This window comes from Sphaerodactylus townsendi, linkage group LG16, assembly GCF_021028975.2.
Source record: "Sphaerodactylus townsendi isolate TG3544 linkage group LG16, MPM_Stown_v2.3, whole genome shotgun sequence".
NCBI lineage: Eukaryota > Metazoa > Chordata > Lepidosauria > Squamata > Sphaerodactylidae > Sphaerodactylus > Sphaerodactylus townsendi.
Window position 1 is genome coordinate 9686020 of NC_059440.1, and position 19234 is coordinate 9705253.

Below are 19234 nucleotides of genomic sequence, written 5' to 3' on the forward strand. Positions count from 1 at the left end.
GGGAGGGCTGAATATGGCTAGAGTGGGGCTGACCCTTCCTCGAAGCAGCGTCTGCAGTTCTAGTTGACTTTTGGGGAGCCCTGAGCAGTTTTTGGCCAGAGTCCCCAAAGCGAGGCCTGTTTGGGCTTTTCTCCCCGGCTGCCCACGTCAGCTGCCTCCTCTGCTTTCCTGCTTTTTGCTTTGAGCACAGATTTCAGAGCCAATATCTGGACCAAATTGCAGCTCCTGAAAGGCGGATTTAAGGTCCTTCCCGGTTGCCTGTTGATGTCTCTTGCGGGAGAGGAGCTCTGCTGTCCCCACCCTACCCCACCTCACTGGAATTTGCACTGGGATGTCCGAAACTGCAGAGAGTGGAAGGGAGATCTGGGGCAGGTTGGGTGCAGCCTCTTCTTTCCAGTTTCAGCTTTTGAGAACCAGAATGGTTTCTGTCTTTTAAGGTCCGGGGGACCACAGGGCTGTCCACTGGAGCAGCCTCATTTGCGCATCACCCCCGTTTCAAAAGGCTCTCGCCTTCAGGCCTGTACAAGGCCTTTCACGGGGGAGCAAGAGAGGCTTGGCCAAGACTACATGAACGGAGTCGGTAGCAGAGGTGAGGGTATGGAGCGTAGATCTCAGATCCCAGGAGATCCACCTCTGACGGTGATCTGTAAACGCAAAAGGGGACTTGTGTTAGAAGACAGATGCTGGAGCAGCAGTGGCGTAGGACATTAAGAGCTCGTGTATCTAATCTGGAGGAACCGGGTTTGATTCCCCGCTCTGCCGCCTGAGCTGTGGAGGCTTATCTGGGGAATTCAGATTAGCCTGTACACTCCCACACACACCAGCTGGGTGACCTGAGGCTAGTCACAGCTTCTCAGAGCTCTCTTCCCCACCTACCTCACAGGGTGTTTTTTGTGAGTGGGGAAGGGCAAGGAGATTGTAAACCCCTTTGAGTCTCCTGCAGGAGAGAAAGGGGGGATATAAATCCAAACTCTTCTTCTTCTTCTGAATAAATAAGGGTATAAGTGTCCTGCTGGATTCAACCAGGGGTTCATCCAGTACAGCGTTCTGTTTCGTAGAGCGGGCAAAATAGCAGCCCTGGAAAGAGTTGCCCTGGAGGTTCACAAACAAGAAATGTAGGCCAAGGCCTTCCCCTGCTGCTGCCTCCCTGTGCTGGTATTCGGATGTCTGCTGTCTCTGGATAGGGACGTTTCCTTCCATCACTGTGGCTAGTGGCCACTGATGGGTGGGTGCCCCATGATACGGCCTAACCCCCTTTAAATCTTTTTGTGCCAGTGGCCATTTCTACATCCAGTGGCAGTGAGTTCCACAATTTAATTACTTGTTGAATAAAGAACTATTCTGTTCTGTATCTGTTTCCCAGCAACTTCATCATGTGCCCGAAGTTCTGGTACAGGAGAGGGAGAAAAAACTCCCTATTCACTTTCCCCACCCCATGTGTTATTTTATAAGCCTCTGTCTTGACCTCTGTTAGTTGTCCTTTTTTCTGAACTGAAAAGCCAGTTTTTAGCCTTTTCCCACAGGAAGGATGCTACAGTCCTTCAATTATCTTCATTGCCCTACTCTGCTCTTTTCCCAGCTCTGCAGTATCCTTTTTAAGCTATGACGAGACCTGCATGCAATATTCCGAATTAGACCACACCATAGTGATACCAAAGTGCATTACTATATTTGCCTTTTTATTTTCACCTCCTTTCCTGATAATTCCCATCTTCGAGTCTGCTTTTGTCCCTGCTGCTGCACGCGGTGGCGACATTTTCATTGAGCTTTCCACCGCAACCCCAAGGCTTTTACATGGCTTTGGTTAACAGAACACGTAACAACATCTTTCCTCAGCAGAGTTAGAGTGCTAACTGTTTCCAACTGGCACTTTTCGAATGTCGTTGAGATCTCCCAGAATTCCGTGCTGCTGCATGCAAGACTGTAAAATCCAACAAGGGGCACTGCCAAGTTACCTTTGGCCATCAGTGCTAGTTGCTGATGCTGATTTTCCCCTCTGAGCCCATGGCCCTCACAGTGCAAGTTCGTTCCTTGTTTGCCTTCCCGTCGCTGAGCATATTTCTACCATTGGTGGAGAGGCAGAAGAAGTTCTCTTTAGACCCGGGAGCTCCAATGTGGTGCTTGTGGGCGCTACAGTGCTCACTGCTTCCTTTCCTGGAGCCTTTAGAAAATAGGTAGGGTCAGGTGAGGCTCTTGCCCAGCAAGGCTTCTGATTGGTCCCTGGAGATTTAGTGACCTGTGCAGGTTAAAATAATGTTTCCGTGGCCACTGGCACCAAGCGGTTGGTTTTATTGTCTCACTCTTCTTTCCCTGTGTATTTTTAAAATGGCCATTCTTCACTCTTGCATTTTGGCTTCACTGCTTCTGGCCGCCATTTTATAGTTGCGTCCACCCCCCTGTATCACAGCTCCAAAAGGGCCCACCCCCTCTCCTGACCTACCTTGCAGGGTTCGAGTAAGTCTGAAACGGGGGGTGGGGGTGGAACTTCACCCTGAGCATTTTGGGGGACCCCCTGCTCTAGACAATGGATCGTGTCCTCCCCTTGTTCTTTCCCCCTAAATTAAAAAGGCCCCAAACTGCTTCACCTGTCATTGTTTGGAAGGTTTGGGTTGGGGATGGAGGTTTAAGAACATTTAGAAGAGACTTGAGGGGCAGCCAAGAGGTTGTGTCACGTGGCTGTTTTTGGAGGATGGGGGGGGGCAAAGAAGGAGGCCCAGCAGTATGTATGGGGTGGGGAGCGTGTGGGAGGGAAGCACTGTGACACGGAAAGCAGCAGGTGACTTCTGACCTTCACAACGGGGCAGAATTTTCCACCCTCTCCCTTCCTTGGAAGAACCCAGTGTTCTGTCTGGAGTGCTTTGATTGTGTGTTCCTGCATTGCAGGGGGTTGGACTTGATGGCCCTTGGGGTCTCTTCTAATTCTGTGATTCTATGAAGTTTATTTTGGCCTCCCTCCCTCCCCCCCATTTCTGAGCCCAAAGTATTCTAGAAGCCCCCTTATTAGCCTCCCCCTCCTCCCAAATGGACTCTGCTGAATGTCCCCGTTTCTTCCCCTCTTCTCAAAGTTTGGCTCACAACGCAGAACCACAGTACTCTGGTGACGGAGCGCAGTGCCGTGCCCTTCCTGCCAGTGAACCCCGAATACTCCGCAACACGCAATCAGGTAAGGGCTTATTTGTCAGGGGCCGGCGGGGGGTGGCGGGGTGGGGGGCAATATTGGCAATATCAGAAGAAGGGTGCCGCTCTGGCGCACTAATCTTCGGTGATCCAAAGCACTAACCTTTGGAGTTTCGTTTCAGAGTGCCAAAGCTGGAGACCGGGCCTCTGAAAGGAACCCGGATGCTTCTGGCTCTCTCTGTTTCGTTGAGCTTTCCACCCCAACCCCGAGATCTCTTTCCTCTCCTTTAGGGTCGGCAGAAACTTGCCCGCTTCAACGCCCGGGAATTTGCCACTCTTATCATCGATATCCTAAGCGAGGCGAAGCGTCGACAGCAAGGGAAGGGTTTGGTCAGCCCCACAGGTGAGGGGTGGGGTGGGGGAGCTGGGAAGGAGGGGGGTGCCAGTTTTCATGGGGGCGGGACTTCCTGCCAGCATCCCCTCCATCATAACATTCTTCTGCACCCCCACCCTTCTCAGAGACCCTCGACTCCGGTCTGCACGGTCCCAACGACGTTGACGACCAGCACGACTACGACAGCGTTGCCTCGGACGAAGATCCCGACCAGGAACCTCTGCGAGGGGGGAACGCTGCTCGCAATAACCGGGCCCGGGTGAGCTCCACAGGGACCAGCGGGGTGGGGAAAAGGGAAGGCTAATAACCAATGGAATAGCAGTGCTGTCCCAGTCTCTCTTCTCCTTGAACAACCGGAGCCAAAATATCGACCGGTGATTCGGATCAGTAAGGAAGGGAGCAGAGTTTGAAAGCCAACTGGATCTGTTTGGGTTTTGTTTCTGCCTGCTAAGAAGCGAACCGGAGTCATTCTTTGTGCCCCCTTTTCTCTTTCCTCGGGCTGGATTTTTCCAGCAAGTGGACAAGATGTAGGGAGGGACTGTGGCCCAGCCGACGAGCATCAGCTTGGCACTCAGAAGGTGCTAGGTTCGATTCCTGTCATCTGCCGTTAAAAGGACTGGGTGGCAGGTGATGGGCACAAATTCTGCCTGAATGCCTAGTCAACTGCTGGCTGTCTGGGAAGATAGTACTGAGCCCTTCGGGGGTAGGGCGGTTTACCAAATTAAATGAATGAATGAATGAATGAATGAATGAATGAATGAATGAATGAATGAATGAATGAATGAATGAATGAATGAATGAATGAATGAATACAAACTGACTTTGATGGACCAACATCCTAAGTCTAGCCCCGTGGTGGCGAACCTATGGCACTCCAGATGTTCATGGACTACAATTCTGGCCATGTCGGCAGTGGCCATGCTGGCGGGAAAACTGCAATTCTCGATCCCTCAGGCTATCCTAGGCATATAAATTACTTTCCTGCAAAGGCTCTCACACATGCAGAATGGCCACACATTCAATCCCACTTTCACAATGGTTTGAGAGGATTTTGCCATTCCATGTGAGTAGCTACCAAAGTGCATTGAAAGTGGATTGAGGTGCATCATTCTACATGTCTGAGGAAGGGGCCTCTCCGTGTGGAAGCCCAGCTGTATCGGTGGTGGGAATGAGACATGGAGTTTTTGGCCATGTAGGTAGCCGATTCCTCCATCCCCTTGGCCTCCCTCAGGCCACAGCTTCCAAGTTTGTCCGCCCCTGGCCAGCTAGGTCAGCAATGTCGAAGCTTTCCAGCGCTGTTTGACAGCCCCTGAGCAGCTGGGATGTTTGTGAGCATGCCGCGTCTGTCATTTCAGTGGGACAAAGGTGCCGTGTCCCCGTCTCACAGACTTCCTTCTCTTCTCCCCCACCCCAAAAAGAGCATGGACTCTTCCGACCTTTCCGACAGACCCCACATCACCCCTGCAGGTACTTGGAGGTGAAAGGCCTTAGCCACAGCCGGAAGCAAAGGGTCAGCAACTCATGAAAGTGAATAACAGCTTGAGCGACGAACTGCGTCGGTTGCAGAGAGAGGTGAGGGGCTGGAGCTTGCGGGAGCCATTTTGGAGAGTGTTCTGCCCTCCGGAGCACCCTCTGTGATTTCTGGGAGGGGCGTGTGAATTGAAGGGTTGGAAACTTCCCCATGGCCAAGGCTGGCTTCTCTGGGATGTTTTTTTGCAACTGGAGGAGGAGGAGGCCCTGCTCTGAGGGGGCTGGCTGTTGTTTCTCTGCGTGAGTCACTACGGTGGCTTTTCAGTCTGGAGGTTTGTCCTGACCATTGTCTGTCCGGAATTAGCTCAGAAAAAAGCCCCAGGGCCTCACAGGTGTGAAAAGATTGGAAATGCTGGCCCAGCAGAGCTCTCTGTGTGTGTGTCTTAGGCAGTGGTGGGATCCAAAAATTTTAGTAACAGGTTTCCATGGTGGTGGGATTCAAACTGTGGCGTAGCTCCAATGGGGCTGGGGCGGAGACACGACAGAGGCATTGGCCAGGCGCATTCGAACGGAGCATTCCTGGGCGGGGCTGTGGCAGGGCCTTAGCCGCTGTGCGGTCCTTGAAGTGGAAGCGAGCATGCGCAGAGCAGGCTGCAGCGCCGCCGGTGCACCGCCTCCTGCCCCAGACTAGCTTCCAGTTCTGCAGCTGCACTGCTGAGAGGAGGCAAGGCAAAAATCGCATTGGCAAAACCACCGATTAGTAACCCCTCTCGGCACACACAAATAATTAGTAACCTACTCTCGGGAACCTGTGAGAACCTACTGGATCCCACCTCTGGTCTTAGGACTCCCGCAGTTCTGTTCATTAAAGTTTTGCCAACTGTGAATCTGCAACATGCTGAACTAGTGACGGGACCATCAAACAGCACACTAGAAGAGACCCTCCCTGACCAGACAGGGATATGAGGGCACCCATGCAAAGCCAGTTAGGAGGAGGGGGGCTCTTGGGGTGGGGGGTGGGGAATGCGGAGGGTCCTTGCCAACTTCCCAGGAGAGCATCAGGCCAGCCTACTTCAGAAGCTGGGGAAAGTGTCCCTTGCCCGCCCTAATGTTGCTGCGCCGTCATTTCAGATTCACAAGCTGCAATCAGAAAACATGCAGATCCGTCAGCAGGCGGGCCAAGTCCACCCTGTGGCGCCCCCGGCCAGTGAACGCCCCGAGCACAGCCACGTTGCTCTGCCTGCCGCCGCCGCCCATCGGCGTGACATACCGTTCTCCATGCTGAGCGGGCAGTGCTTCTGAAACCCCTTTAGACGGCAACCCGGTGTAGACTGACAGTGACCAGCCTGCGCCGCCGTTCCACCCGGGGGTGAGTGCTGGCCCGTTTGTGCTCCATGCATTTCGGGATACTTGTGTCTACAGTTAGAGCCGTTCCTTAGCAGCAGTGGCGTGGTGGTTAAAAGCAGGTGTACGCTGTGACGCTGTATAATTGATCCGAGTGGCAATCTACCCACCAGAACAGCAGACGGGAAGGTGTTTAGCCTGGCCAAAAGAAAATGCCTCCGATATTTGGGGACGATCAGTTGATGAAAATAAAGGGGAAGAATAAGGGGGAACAGACCTAGAAAACAGCGTCACGCGCTCTATGAACCTTACGCTATGCTTTCCTTAGGGCAGCAGGCATTTTTACATTACAGTGTAAGTTCTGTGCCTTCATTGTAACTCAAACTTAATCCCCCACCCAAAAAACTCCAGGGCTTGGAGCTGTACCAGCATCCTCCTGCTATGTTCTGGTTGTCCTATGGTGAATCATGGAGCAGCATGGAGCACTATCCCACTAGCAAAACACCCAAAAGTTGTGAATTACTTCCAAACCACGGTTGGGATTTTGCTCACGGTTTGCTCCTCTGCTTTCCAGGAGTTGGACGATGAGGCCATGTATTCGGTGCACAATCCGGCCGGCATATACCGGGTGAGGAATCTTTGGGTGCTGGGGGGAAGGCGGGAGGGAGCAGCTGCCAGTGGCGGGGTTGTCCCTGGCTAGTGCGGACTGTTTCATGGTATGCAGGGGACTCTCTCTTCTCCACCCTGGGGGTCCTGTGTGTGTCTGTCAGACCGGGTTGGATTCTAATCTGGAGAACCGGGTTTGATTCCCCACTCCTCCACCTGTCTGGCAGAGGCTTATCTGGTGAACCAGATGTGTTTCTGCACTCCTACATTCCTGCTGGGTAACCTTGGGCTGGTCACAGTTCTCTCTGAACTCTCTCAGCCCCACCTACCTCACAAGGTGTCTGTTGTGGGGAGAGGAAGAGAGTGTAATAAGCCACCCGGAGTCTCTCCCTTACTGGAGAGAAAGGGGGATATAAATCAAGCTCTTCTTCTTCTAAACACTTCCCTAGGTGGTTTAGGTCGGAAGGGTGGCTCCATCCTAGATCTATGCCTTTTCCTCCCATCTTCTCCCTCATGTCATGTCAATCAGACGAGTCATATGGTGAGTTGGAGTGTTTTGAGTGAGAGGGACGGTGATGGGAAGGGAGAGTAACCTGCAGTGATCTGTGCTGCCACAGCGGGGAGTGAATTATTTTAAGCAGACCCCAATGAAATTGACTTCCCTAAAGAAAGGAAGAGAGGCAAGGAGTCCCAGCTCTGCTGCCCTCCCTCATAGCTGTTTCCAACTGCAAACCAGAATCAAAAGGCTCCCAAAAATGCAGAAACCTTGCCTTCCAGGGAAGAGGCTACCTGGTGTGGACCTGTATGAGTCTGTGCTCTGGCCTTGCCTCCAGTTCTTGAGGCTCAGTCAGAAAATTCCCTCAATCTTTATTACAGTCATAGACCAGCACAGAGCAACATAAGGTGAACAGAACATAACTAAAGGCTGAAATGTTTTAAAATTATAGCTATACCGTGTTTCCCCAAAAATAAAACAGGATCATATTAATTTTTTGCTCCAAAAGATGTGTTAGGGCTTATTTTTAGGGGATGTCTTATTTTTTTCCCATGATTTTGCCCCCTTCCCCCCCATGACCAGATCAGCTGTATCGGGGAATCTGTAAACTAGGGCTTATTTTTGGAGCAGGGCTTATATTTCAAGCATCCTCCAAAAATCCCAAAAAATCATGCTAGGGTTTATTTTCGGGGCAGGTCTTATTTTCAGGGAAACCAGGTATATCTAAAAGAATCCACTGATCATAAGAAATTGGAAACATTAAAAAAAATGAAAACAAAATAATAGCATAAAAGCATGAAAAAGGGAACAAAAGCTTTCAACAGCTATTAAAAGGATTATTAAACACTATTAAAAAGGGGACTAGGCATAGGGGAACAATAGAATTGGTAAATAAAAGGCTGTAACTATCAGATCATTAAGCCTGTTTAATAACAGAGGCCATCCTGCAACATACCTCAATAGCTGCTACACAAAACCTGGCAGCACAATATGTTATGTAGGATTCATTATCTGTAAGCAGCAAGGAGATTCACAGTTGTTCTGTGCCACCTAAAAATCTATGCAGCAATGATAAAACAAATCTAATGCTTATATTTTTGTAGTACGATGGAACTTTGGCCCACACCTGCAGAATCATGAACTTTCAATCCACTTTCAATCCACTTTGCAGCTGTGCGGGGTGCTTAAAATACCTTGCAAACAATTGTGAAAGTGGATTGAAAATGCATTATTTTGCATGTGCGGGCCATGGGTTCAGAACATTGAGTTATATACTCAGAAGTCCATAAGGTGGGCTAATCTGGAGCCAGCGAATCTTTGCCCCTCTAAAGGTTTGTTTGCCAGAGGGATTGAAAGTGGATTGAAAGTGCATGATTCTGCAAGGTATGGAATGGGCCAAAGTTCCATTGTACTACAAAAATATAAGTATTAGATTTATTTTATCATTGCTGCTATATATTTTGCAGGTGACACAGAGGCACAATATTATTCTTCTCACTGCTGCTTGAAATAATGAATCTACATATTTATATTTCACCGGGTTTTGTGTGGCAATATTGAGTATGTTAACCTCTATTAAAAAGGCTTAATAATCTGATAGTTACCATACTATTTACCAATTCTATTTATATATTCTTTTAATAGTTTTAATAATCCTTTTTAATAACTTGTTAACTTTGTTCAACACATGCTATTATTGTTCGACACAATGTTTCAATTTCATATGATCGATAGTTCTAGATGAACTTGATTTCCCGAAATAAGACCTGCAGAAGTAAGCCCTAGCATGTTTTGGAGATTTTGGAAAGAGGATAACGAAATATAAACCTATAAAATCAACTAATTTAATTCACAATTATTTAGTGGAGCGGAAGTTAGCTTTCAGAAATGCTCTAAGCCCAGGACTTGTTTATTTATTAACCTTTAATAGGCATAGATAGATCAGGATTTACACAGACACACTCTGCAGTCTCAAATATAGTTCAATGGCAAGGAAATAGTCCACATAACTTGATGAAAGTTTGACTTAGGGTCAGATCACTTTCAGATATTTTTTTTAAAGAAATAAGCCAGAACCAAATATTGAAGCCAGTAAATACCCTACACATCAATGCTTAAAAATACAGTCTAATATAAAATTGCAGGTATAAATAGATCTGATTAGCAAGAGTTAAAAACATAATAATATAGCAACAAGTATCCTACCCTGCCTAAATATTAGACAGTGTATATCAGTTAAAACAGTTAAAAATGATAAAATGAGAATAAGTTATCACTTTAAAATGGTTGTCGGGTATAGAGCTACCAGCATACGTGTTGTATAGACATTGTAGTCTCAAGAAGAAAACATATGGCAACAGTAGTGTTTAGAAATTTTCCTGCGCCATAATAAAGGGTGGATTAATCAGAGGCAGCAACTGCATTTATTTGGCACTCTAGGAGGGACATGGGTAAAGAGAGTCAATGGAGCCACAGCGACAGTGTCTTTGTTGTTTTGGAATTTGGTGATACCTTCCATTGGTAGAGGCTGAAGGAAAACCCCCAGGACTTGTGCTGGTGGAGGGGGAGCGCTCTTCGGCAGGCCACTCTTAGCACTGACTGCTTTTCAACAAAGGCAAGATGCGCGCTCTCTGGCTCGGCCTGACTCTGCCCTGTTTCCTTCCTCCCAGCCTGGGAAACTGGACCGCCATGGCAGTGGTATGCGGACAGCGATTACGACAGGGAGGGACCTACGCTCAGGTGAGCAGCTGGCCGTGGCTTAATGGAAGAGCCTCTGCTTTAGGCGTGGAAGCCCCAGGCTCAGTCCGTGACATCTCTAGGCAAAAGGACCAGGCGGTAGGGTGATGTAAAAGACTTCTGCCTGAGACCCGGGAGAGCAGCTGCCAGCCTGGGTAGACAATACTTACCTTGATGAAGCAATGACCTGATTCAGTGTAAAGCAGGGTTTTCAAAGCCAGCCCATGCTTGGCAGAGAGATGAGGCCGGGGAGACCATGCATTGGGTATAGTCGTTAAGAGCAGTGGACTCTATTCTGGAGAACCAGGTTTGATTCCCTGCTCCTCCAAAGGAGCAGCAGACTCTAATCTGGTGGACTGGATTTGTTTTCCCACTCCTCCACGTAAAGCCTGCTGGGTGACCTTGTTCCATTCACAGTTCTCTCAGAGCTCTCTCAGCCCCACCTACCTCACAAGGTGTCTCTTGTGGGGAGAGGAATGGAGTTTGTAAGCCACATTGACTCTTCTAAGGAGCAGCAGTGGCGTAGGAGGTTAATAGCTCGTGTAGCTAATCTAGAGGAACCGGGTTTGATTCCCAGCTCTGCCCGTCCCAGACTGTGGAGGCTCCTATCCTGAAATTCAGATCAGCCTATGCTTGGTCCAACCTACATCCAACTGGGTGACAGGACTAGTCACAGCTTCTTGGGAGCTCTCCAGCCCACCACCTCTGGGGTGTTTGTTGTGAGGGGGGAAGGGCAAGGAGATTGTAAGCCCCTTTGAGGTCTCCTGCAGGAGAGAAAGGTGGGGTATGAATCCAAACTCTTCTTCTCTTGCTGTTGGTTCAGGCTGGGCTTTGGGTGGCACCTATGGGGTGGGACTAGCCGTTTGGGACAATCAGGGTCAGAACTTGCTTTGTGGACTGAGAGCCCGTCTGTGTTTGCTCAGGAGACCAGGAAACGGGGCCAACTCACTGGGTATGAACGATAGACAGGTGTGCTCTCCTGAGTAGGTGCCAGCTTTGTGGTGAGGCCGCCAGCGTTGGTGAGGCTGAAGGGGCGTGGGGATGCTGGAGGACAGACCCCGCTCCCCCAGTGACCCCGCTGTCTCTGCTGGGCTTCTCCCCTTTCTTAGCATGGACGGGAAAGCTTCCCTGGATCTGGAGCAAGGAATGACGACTTGCACCCTGAACCGGAGCCCCTGGAAGGGGACCTGGACCCAGGAGGCTGTACGGAGAGCGTCATCCCTCAAGGCCGGGCAAGGTCACCAAGAATATCCAGGAACTGCTGCGGGCCGCTCAAGAGTTCAAGCACGACAGGTCTGGATGGATCCCTTCTGGGAGCTTTGTGGGAAATGGGGCGGTTCTGGTAATCGAGGAATGCTCTTGTGTGTGGGACCGTGCAGGGAATGGCGGCCCAATGCGGGGACAGGAGGAGGTCTGGAATTTTCAATTGCAGCTGAGCTGTTCCCTGGAAAGAATTGAATGTTATGCCTGCTTCATTTTTTCACAAATCGCTCTCTTCTAGACACCCTCTATGTCACAGGTGTCAAACTCGCGGCCCTCCAGATGTTATGGACTACAGTTCCCATCATCCCCTGCCAGCATCATGCTGGCAGGGGATGATGGGAACTGTAGTCCATAACATCTGGAGGGTTGTGAGTTTGACACCTATGCTCTATGTAGAGCAGTGGTTCTCAACCTTCCTAATGCTGTGACCCTTTAATACTATTCCTCATGTGGTGGTGACCCCCAACCCTAACATTTATCCATTTTACAGATGGAGAACACTGATGCAGAGAGTCTTAGGCGACCCCTGTGAAAGGGTCATTCGACCCCCCAAAGGGGTCCCGACCCCCAGGTTGAGAACCACTGATGTAGAGAGACAGGGGGAGAAGAGTCATTAGGTGTGATTTGGAAGGCCTGACTCAGAGGAGGTTGCCCATCATCTCTGGATGAGTTGCTGCTCTGGGCACATTACCTTGAAGTCCAGATTTCTGCCCAAATGGTCCTCTGAGCCTGAAGTTCCAAGAAATGTGGGGAGTGCCGGGGGAGAGCATTTCATGCTACTTTTGGTGGAAAGGGGATCTCTTGATGCTCGGAAGGGATTGCGGCCCTTCCTGCTTTGCCGCAGACTCTCATTCTGTCCCTCTGACCCCAGCAGCTTCGTCCCCTGTTCGGAGAAAATCCACATGGCCGTCACGGAGATGGCATCGCTTTTCCCCAAGGTAAAGGAATGGGGGGCATGAAATGCAGACTATTGGGTGAAACCCTGGAGGAAGAGCTACTTAAGTTGGAGGAGGGTCCCATAGTGGGAGGGGGGCTGCCTGCTAGGATGAAGCGGGCGTATAAAGAGGTCCCAGTCTGTCAAGGAGGGCCTTTGGGCCTTGAGAGAAGCCTGTAAGGGCCCCGGCCATGGGGGTGGGGGCTTCTTGCATCTCTGCTGTTGGCTTTCATTACCGTGTCCTGATTCAGTGCCCACCAAGAGAGGGCTGCCAGAGAGGAGGTGGGGTTTGTTTGTTTGTTTATCGGACGGCCATCGTGGTGTCGTGGTTAAGAGCAGGTTGATTCTAATCTGGAGAACTGGATTTGATTCCCCACTCCTCCACCTGAGTGGCAGAGGCTTATCCGGTGAACCATATGTGTTTCTGCACTCCTACATTCCTGCTGGGTGACCTCGGGCTAGTCACAGTTCTCTCGGAGCTCTCTCAGTCTCAACGACCTCACAAGATGTCTGTTGGGGCGAGAAGAAGGGGGAGGAGCTTGTAAGCCACCTTGAGTCTCCTTACAGGAGAGAAAGGTGGGGTATGAATCCAAACTCTTCTTCTTGTTTTACTATAAAGCACCATTGTAGCCAGCTCTGCTAAAAAGCACTGATGTGCGATAATGTGTTGAACCTGCTGTGTGTGGTTTGAGGCTGTGTGCACTGGGGCTCGCCCCAACCCAAATGAGGGGTCTGTTTCCTCCTAAATTGGATCTGAACCCTGCAGTATCCAAGTAGCTGTTCAAAGGAAGGATTTTGATTGTAAAAGCAGAACTCTGAAGCAATTATGCATTTTGCGGCCAGATTAATTCCAGGTCAGACTAACACTGGGAAAGAGGAATTTTGCCGGTTTGGGCTTCTTGCCTCTGCTTGTGCTGGGTAGGAGCAGGCGTGAGAGAGGTTTTACACAGTCCATTTTCATACTGGTTTAAAATGTATAACAAACTAACTACCCAGGCTTTGAGCGCTTAATTTCATAAAGCCCTCACCGCCACAGGCTCCAATTTTGTTGCAAAAGTTTTAACTGCTCAGGCGTGTTATCCATTGCCACTCCGTGTTTCTGCATGAGTCACTGTTCCTCTTAGAGAATGACTTTCAAAACAGAGGTGCAGTGAACAGTCTGAAGGCGCATCTCAGGAATGATCCCGCCAGACCCGATGCATAGATACAGCACCCTTAGTCAAAGCCAGTTTGGAACAGTATGTCATGCAGAGATGCAGCGGAGAGCCTCTTCCGCGAGCTGTCATTTAACAGAAGCTTTGCTTCACCCGGTTATTAATGAGCGAACCTCCTCCTCTGTGCAGAAACCAGCCCTGGAGACCGTGCGCAGCTCCTTGCGCCTCCTCAACGCAAGCGCATACCGGCTGCAGAGCGAGTGTCGGAAGACCGTGCCCCCTGAGCCGGGGGCTCCCGTGGACTACCAGCTCCTGACACAGCAGGTCATCCAATGTGCCTACGACATTGCCAAGGCGGCCAAGCAACTGGTTACCATCACGACCCGCGAGAAGAAGCAGTGAACGGGGCTGGGGGCTGGGGGGTGGGGGTGGGCTTTTCCCTTCTCTGCTCCTCAGCTGCCTGCATCATTTCCCAACCCAGCTTGGGCAGAAGGTGGAAAGCTTTGCACCTCGGGACTGTAAATAACCAGGGACCGGACTGGCGCCCCAGGAGCGCAGAGTGGGGGGTGGGTTACGCCGTGCAGTGAGGAAGCCCTCCGATAAATACTCCTCCCCCACCTATAGGGGAGCCCCCCTGGGGGAACTGGAGCCAACCCCCCCCCCCGCCTGCTCACCTTTCCCCCCCAACCCTCCTGATGTATAGTGCGTAGAACCGTATGTACGTGTCTTCCTCTCACCCGACCCGTGCGTGTGCACGCATATTTTATACCTATAAAATATGTGAGTGTGTATATAGGTCTATCGCTATAGAAACACCAAACTGTATTTATCTCATGGATCCCCCACTCCCAAATAGTGTTAACACTGGAAATTAAGGTCTGGGTGCTGCAGCTACTGGCTAATGCCACCCCCACACACCCCCTCGGTGTAACCCTTTCCTGTCTTCTCCTTTTCTTCCCTTCTTTGCTCTGGGACTGCCCTCGTAAGCACTGGGAGGGAGGGGGTCTGCTTTCAGCATGGGCACACACCTTGGTTGGCACTGCTGGCGCCCCCCCCCCAAACTCTGAGGGGGGTGGGTGGGAGACTCTCGCCACTAAGTGAGGCAAGACGGGGAGGGCGTTCTTTGTCCAGCCGTGGGGAGGGGCGGCTGCTGTAGCAGCGACATCTGAGCAACTGTTCTGGAATCTCGTTCGTCCTGTAAATTTGTAACAAATAAAGATGTGAACATGGGGGAATCTGCCGCTGTTTCTCGTGCTTAAAATGCAAAGCGGCGGCTGGTGGGCCCTCCTCGGAAGCCAGCCGAAAGGCTTCTGCATTAGCTGCGGGAAAGCAGGCAGGGATGTTCCTCAAAGCCAGCGTGGTCTAGTGGTTGAGAGCAGGTGCACTCTCATCTGGAGAACCGGGTTTGACTCCCTGCAAATTGGTAGAAGGTCAAGATGGCCTCTTCCAGATCCTGAAAGCTGGCTGTCAAATCAAATTGGTCCCAAAATTCATTGCAGGGTCCAAGCTGGGGGAGGGATACTGAAGCCAATTTGTTGCCCCCAGTCTCTGCAATTTAGGCTGAGCTCCTGAAAGGAAGCCCCTTTGAATAAGGCAGGCAGGACTTGCTCCTAAGTAAAGGTGGCCAAGATTGCAATGTAATCCCCCCCCCCCCCATTGCACTGCTTCAGGCCATGAAACAGGAGGTCGTCAGGTGTGCATCTGCTAGGGTGAGCAAAGGCTGCATAGAAAGCCTAAAGAAATAAAGTCCTACCCACTAAGTTAACCAAAGAGAACTTTTGCCCCTAGTGCCCTAACCCTAAGAGCATGAACACAGTCACAGTGAAAGCACCCCATGCAGGGTGCGGACTGGTAATTCACCCCCCCCCCCTTGTACAATGTTATGAATGGCAGAGAAAGCCGTCTTTCTGAAACCATCTATAATAAGCACGCAAACCCACCTCAGGGCAAAGAAGGCTCCCACCGGGCCACTATGGGGGGGTGGCGGGGTGGCGGGGACGCTCCACTTACCTTCACAGATCTTGCAAGGAAAACACTTCTCCCCCACCCCGAGGTAGGCATCTGCAGGAATCGAACAGACCACAGTCGGAGGATCGGCCGCCGCAGCCCCACCCCACCCCCACCCCAAATCTCCCCCCGCCTTCCCTACAGCAGCAGCTGCGGAGCTTGGGCTGCTCCTCCTCCCCGCGGCCGGGCGCGACTCTCTGCCGCTTGGGACTCACGATGATAACGTTATAATAACCTGAGAAATGCTGCGCGGTGGGGGGGGGGGGGTCGCCGCCGCCAGCCCTGCAGAGAGGGCCCCCTCCTCCTCGCCGCCGGCCGCTTCGCTCACGGCAACGGGAGGGAGGTAGGGGCTCCCGTCATTGACTTCAAACGCCCCCCCCCCACCTGACCTGGCTCCCCCGGGACACACACACACACCCCACGTCCTGATCGGCAGAATCAGCCCCACAGTGCTCGGCAGAGCCGACCCCCGTCCTTCTCCTGGACCACGCCACCCTGACCACCGCCTTCGCACGAGACCGCACGTGGATGTTATGGGGTGATTCCGCTATCTTCCCGAGCCTCTTTGAACTGGCAGCCCGTTGGGACAACGGAGCCGAGAGCCCAGGGCGGCCTTTCCCAGGCGCCGCCTTCGCACGAGGCCGGACGTCGAGGTTGTGGCGTGTAGGAGCCTCTTTGGGCAGGGGAGCCGCTGGGGACGCTGCTGCTGCCCTCCGGTGGCCAAAGTCATTAATTACAAGAGCCGATCCCCACCCACACCACGCGGCATTTCTCAAGTTATAAAGAACTATAGTTATAATTATCATAGTTACAACGCTCTCAGAGAGCGCCATCACGTTCTCAGACAGCAACACAACGCTCTTCAGACAGCATTACAACGCTCTCAGAGAGCACTATCGCGTTCTCACTATCACGCTCAGACAGCATTACAACGCTCTCAGAGAGTACTGTCACGTTCTCAGAGAGAATTACAACGCTCTCAGAGAGTGCCATCACATTCTCAGACAGCGTTACAGCGCTCTCTGAAAACGTTGTGACTATGATAATTATAACTACAGTTCTTTATAACTTGAGAAATGCCGCGTGATGGGGGTGGGGGTGGGGGTCGGCTCTTGTAATTAATGACTTTGGCCACCGGAGGGCAGCAGCAGCAGCGTCCCCAGCGGCTTCCCTGCCCAAAGAGGCTCCTACACGCCACAACCTCGACGTCCGGCCTCGTGCGAAGGCGGTGCCTCAGAAAGGCCGCCCTGGGCTCTCAGCTCCGTTGTCCCAACGGGCTGCCAGCTCAAAGAGGCTCAGGAAGATAGCGGAATCACCCCATAACATCTACGTGCGGTGTAACGCGAAGGCAGCAATCTAAGAAGCGCCCTTTGGCTCCCCTCACCAAAGGGGCTTCTTAGGGCCAAAGAGACCCTGACACGCCACAGCCTAAACCTGCGGTCTTGTGCGAAGGCAGCGCAATGAAAAGCGCATCTCGGGGCCTTGGCGCTCCTCGCGTGTCGGGGCCTCCTTGGCGCAAAAGGCCCTTTGCAGAGGGGCGCCGAGAGTCTGGAAGGTGCTTGTAGTTCACGCTTTTGGCCACCGGAGGGCAGCAGCAGCGTCTCCAGCGGCTCCCATGCCCAAAGAGACTCCGACACGCCGCAACCTCGACGTGCGGCCTCGTGCGAAGGCGGCGCCTGAGAAAACCCGTCCTTGGGGCTCTCGGCTCCGTTGTCCAAACGGGCTGCCAGCTCAAAGAGGCTCGGGAAGTTAGCGGAATCACCCCATAACATCCACGTGCGGTGTAACGCGAAGGCGGCGGCCAGGGTGGCGTGGTCCAGGGGAGGGGTGGGTCGGCGTTTGTAATTCATGACTTTGGCCACCGGAGGGCAGCAGCTGCGTCCCCAGCGGCTCTCCTCCCCAAAGAGACTTCGACAGATCACTTCATCTGGAGAAAATGGTTGCTTTGGAAGGTGGGCTCCATAGCACAGCCCACCCCCCCACCCCCGAAGTTCCTCCCCTAACCCCACTATCCTCAGGGTCCCCCTTGAAAATCTCCAGGTATTTCCCAAACTGAATTTGGCAGTGTTAACCATTCTGCCTGTCAACCAGACTGAACCCTAAGTGTTAACCATTCTCCCATGCCATTTGCCCAACCCCCATTCCTCCTTCCCCAAGTTTCTATCCGTCCCATACAGAGAAAGACACCAGGAAAACTCTGGCAACTTGTCCTCCAACAAGGCAAATAGGCAGCTCTGTAAAAGAGGAATTTTAGGAAATAGCACTGAGGGGTGGAGTGAAGTTTCCCTCTACAGACATACCTAGTATTGGTGCTGTGACCCCACTCTGGAGTAGGATCCTTCACTGGTTCTGGTGGGTGTTCCGGGCTGTGTGGCCGTGGTCTGGTGGATTCAGATTCAAAATCCACCAGACGATGGCCACACAGCCCGGAAAACCCACCAGAACCAGTTGAATCCGGCCATGAAAGCCTTCGACAGTACATAGGATCCTTCACATCTGCTATTTCAGTCCTTCAATAAATGGTGGAGATCCAAACAAGCCCATTCCAGCATCTCAAAGGGTCTTCTCCCAGGTCCTGATGCAGCCCAGTGAGCCCTTCGCTGCTGTCTGTGGGGCTGGAAAACTGCCCATCGCTCCTGACTGAACGCTAACAAACCAAAGTAGCTTATCTCAGGTGTTGGACCCAAACCTAGTGATGGACACACAAAACTGGAACTTCCACAGGAATCAGTGTTTGTGGTTGGATTGTGATGCTGTTCCACTGCTGAATCTGTTCACCAGTGTAGCCTTATTGCAGACATTGATTCCTGTTTTTCTTGTTTTAAGGTTCATAATGGGAAGCTGCTTTGGAAGGCTGTATGTTGAGAGTTTGGGGTAGAGATATCTTTCTCCTCCTCCGTTTGTGAGACCGTGAGAAGAGTTTGCCAGGATTTCCCCGTTTCTGTTTGGATTTGCACGGGGGCAGGCCGCCTGTGCACAATCTCCAAAGAAGGAGACTCCCCCACTCTCCGAGGCAGTGAATTCCACTGTTGAACAGCCCTGCCAGTCAGAAAGTTCTTCCTAATGTTTAGAAGAAGACGAGTTGGATTTATATCCCCCCTTTCTTTCCTGTAGGCGATTCAAAGGGGCTTAACATCTCCTTTCACTCCCTCCCCCCAAACAAACACTGTGTGAGGTAGGTGGGGCTGAGAGAGCTCTGAAGAACTGTGATGGTGGAAATATGCAGCCCAGCATGCTGTGCGCACAGGCGAGATGGCATGATGCTACAATTACCCCACATTGCACTTAATGGAGACACTTATACAAGTGAGCGTTACTTGCAGAAGAAAAGCATGTGAGCTGTTCAAGAAAAACAGCCTTCAAATGCAGTTTGTTTTGTTCCGTGAAAGGGTTTGCATAATATGGAGTAGTGTTCGAACCCCCACTCTACCATGGAAACTTGCTGGGTGTCCTTGGACCCGCTCACCTACCTCATAGGGTTGTTGTGATTGTAAAATGGAGGAGAGGAGAATGATGCCAAAAATGAAGTCACTAATACAATAGCTGGTTGTAGAGTTACAAAATCGTCAGTTATGCAGTGTAAACAGTGTGTCTGTTGTGGGGAGAGGAAGGGACATGAGCTTCTAAGTCACCTTGAGTGTCCTTATGGGAGAGAAAGGTGGGATGTAAACCCAAAATCTTCTTCTTCTTCCTCGCAGGCTGGTCACAGTTTT

General features: G+C 51.4%; 1 protein-coding gene across 1 annotated transcript in view; it reads left to right on the forward strand.

Annotated features, from left to right (window-relative positions):
• GIT1 (GIT ArfGAP 1) overlaps positions 1-14749 on the forward strand; it is a 58463-nt gene extending 43714 nt beyond the window's left edge. The window contains 17 exon segments of the mRNA XM_048519281.1: positions 3066-3163; positions 3409-3520; positions 3637-3770; positions 4930-5010; positions 5012-5083; positions 6113-6313; positions 6315-6350; positions 6900-6982; positions 7408-7464; positions 9768-9780; positions 10097-10135; positions 10828-10832; positions 11234-11300; positions 11303-11383; positions 11386-11456; positions 12298-12364; positions 13704-14749. Coding sequence (XP_048375238.1) covers positions 3066-3163; positions 3409-3520; positions 3637-3770; positions 4930-5010; positions 5012-5083; positions 6113-6313; positions 6315-6350; positions 6900-6982; positions 7408-7464; positions 9768-9780; positions 10097-10135; positions 10828-10832; positions 11234-11300; positions 11303-11383; positions 11386-11456; positions 12298-12364; positions 13704-13916 — 1430 coding nt within the window. The 3' untranslated portion in view covers positions 13917-14749.
• Positions 14750-19234: the final 4485 nt, after the last annotated feature.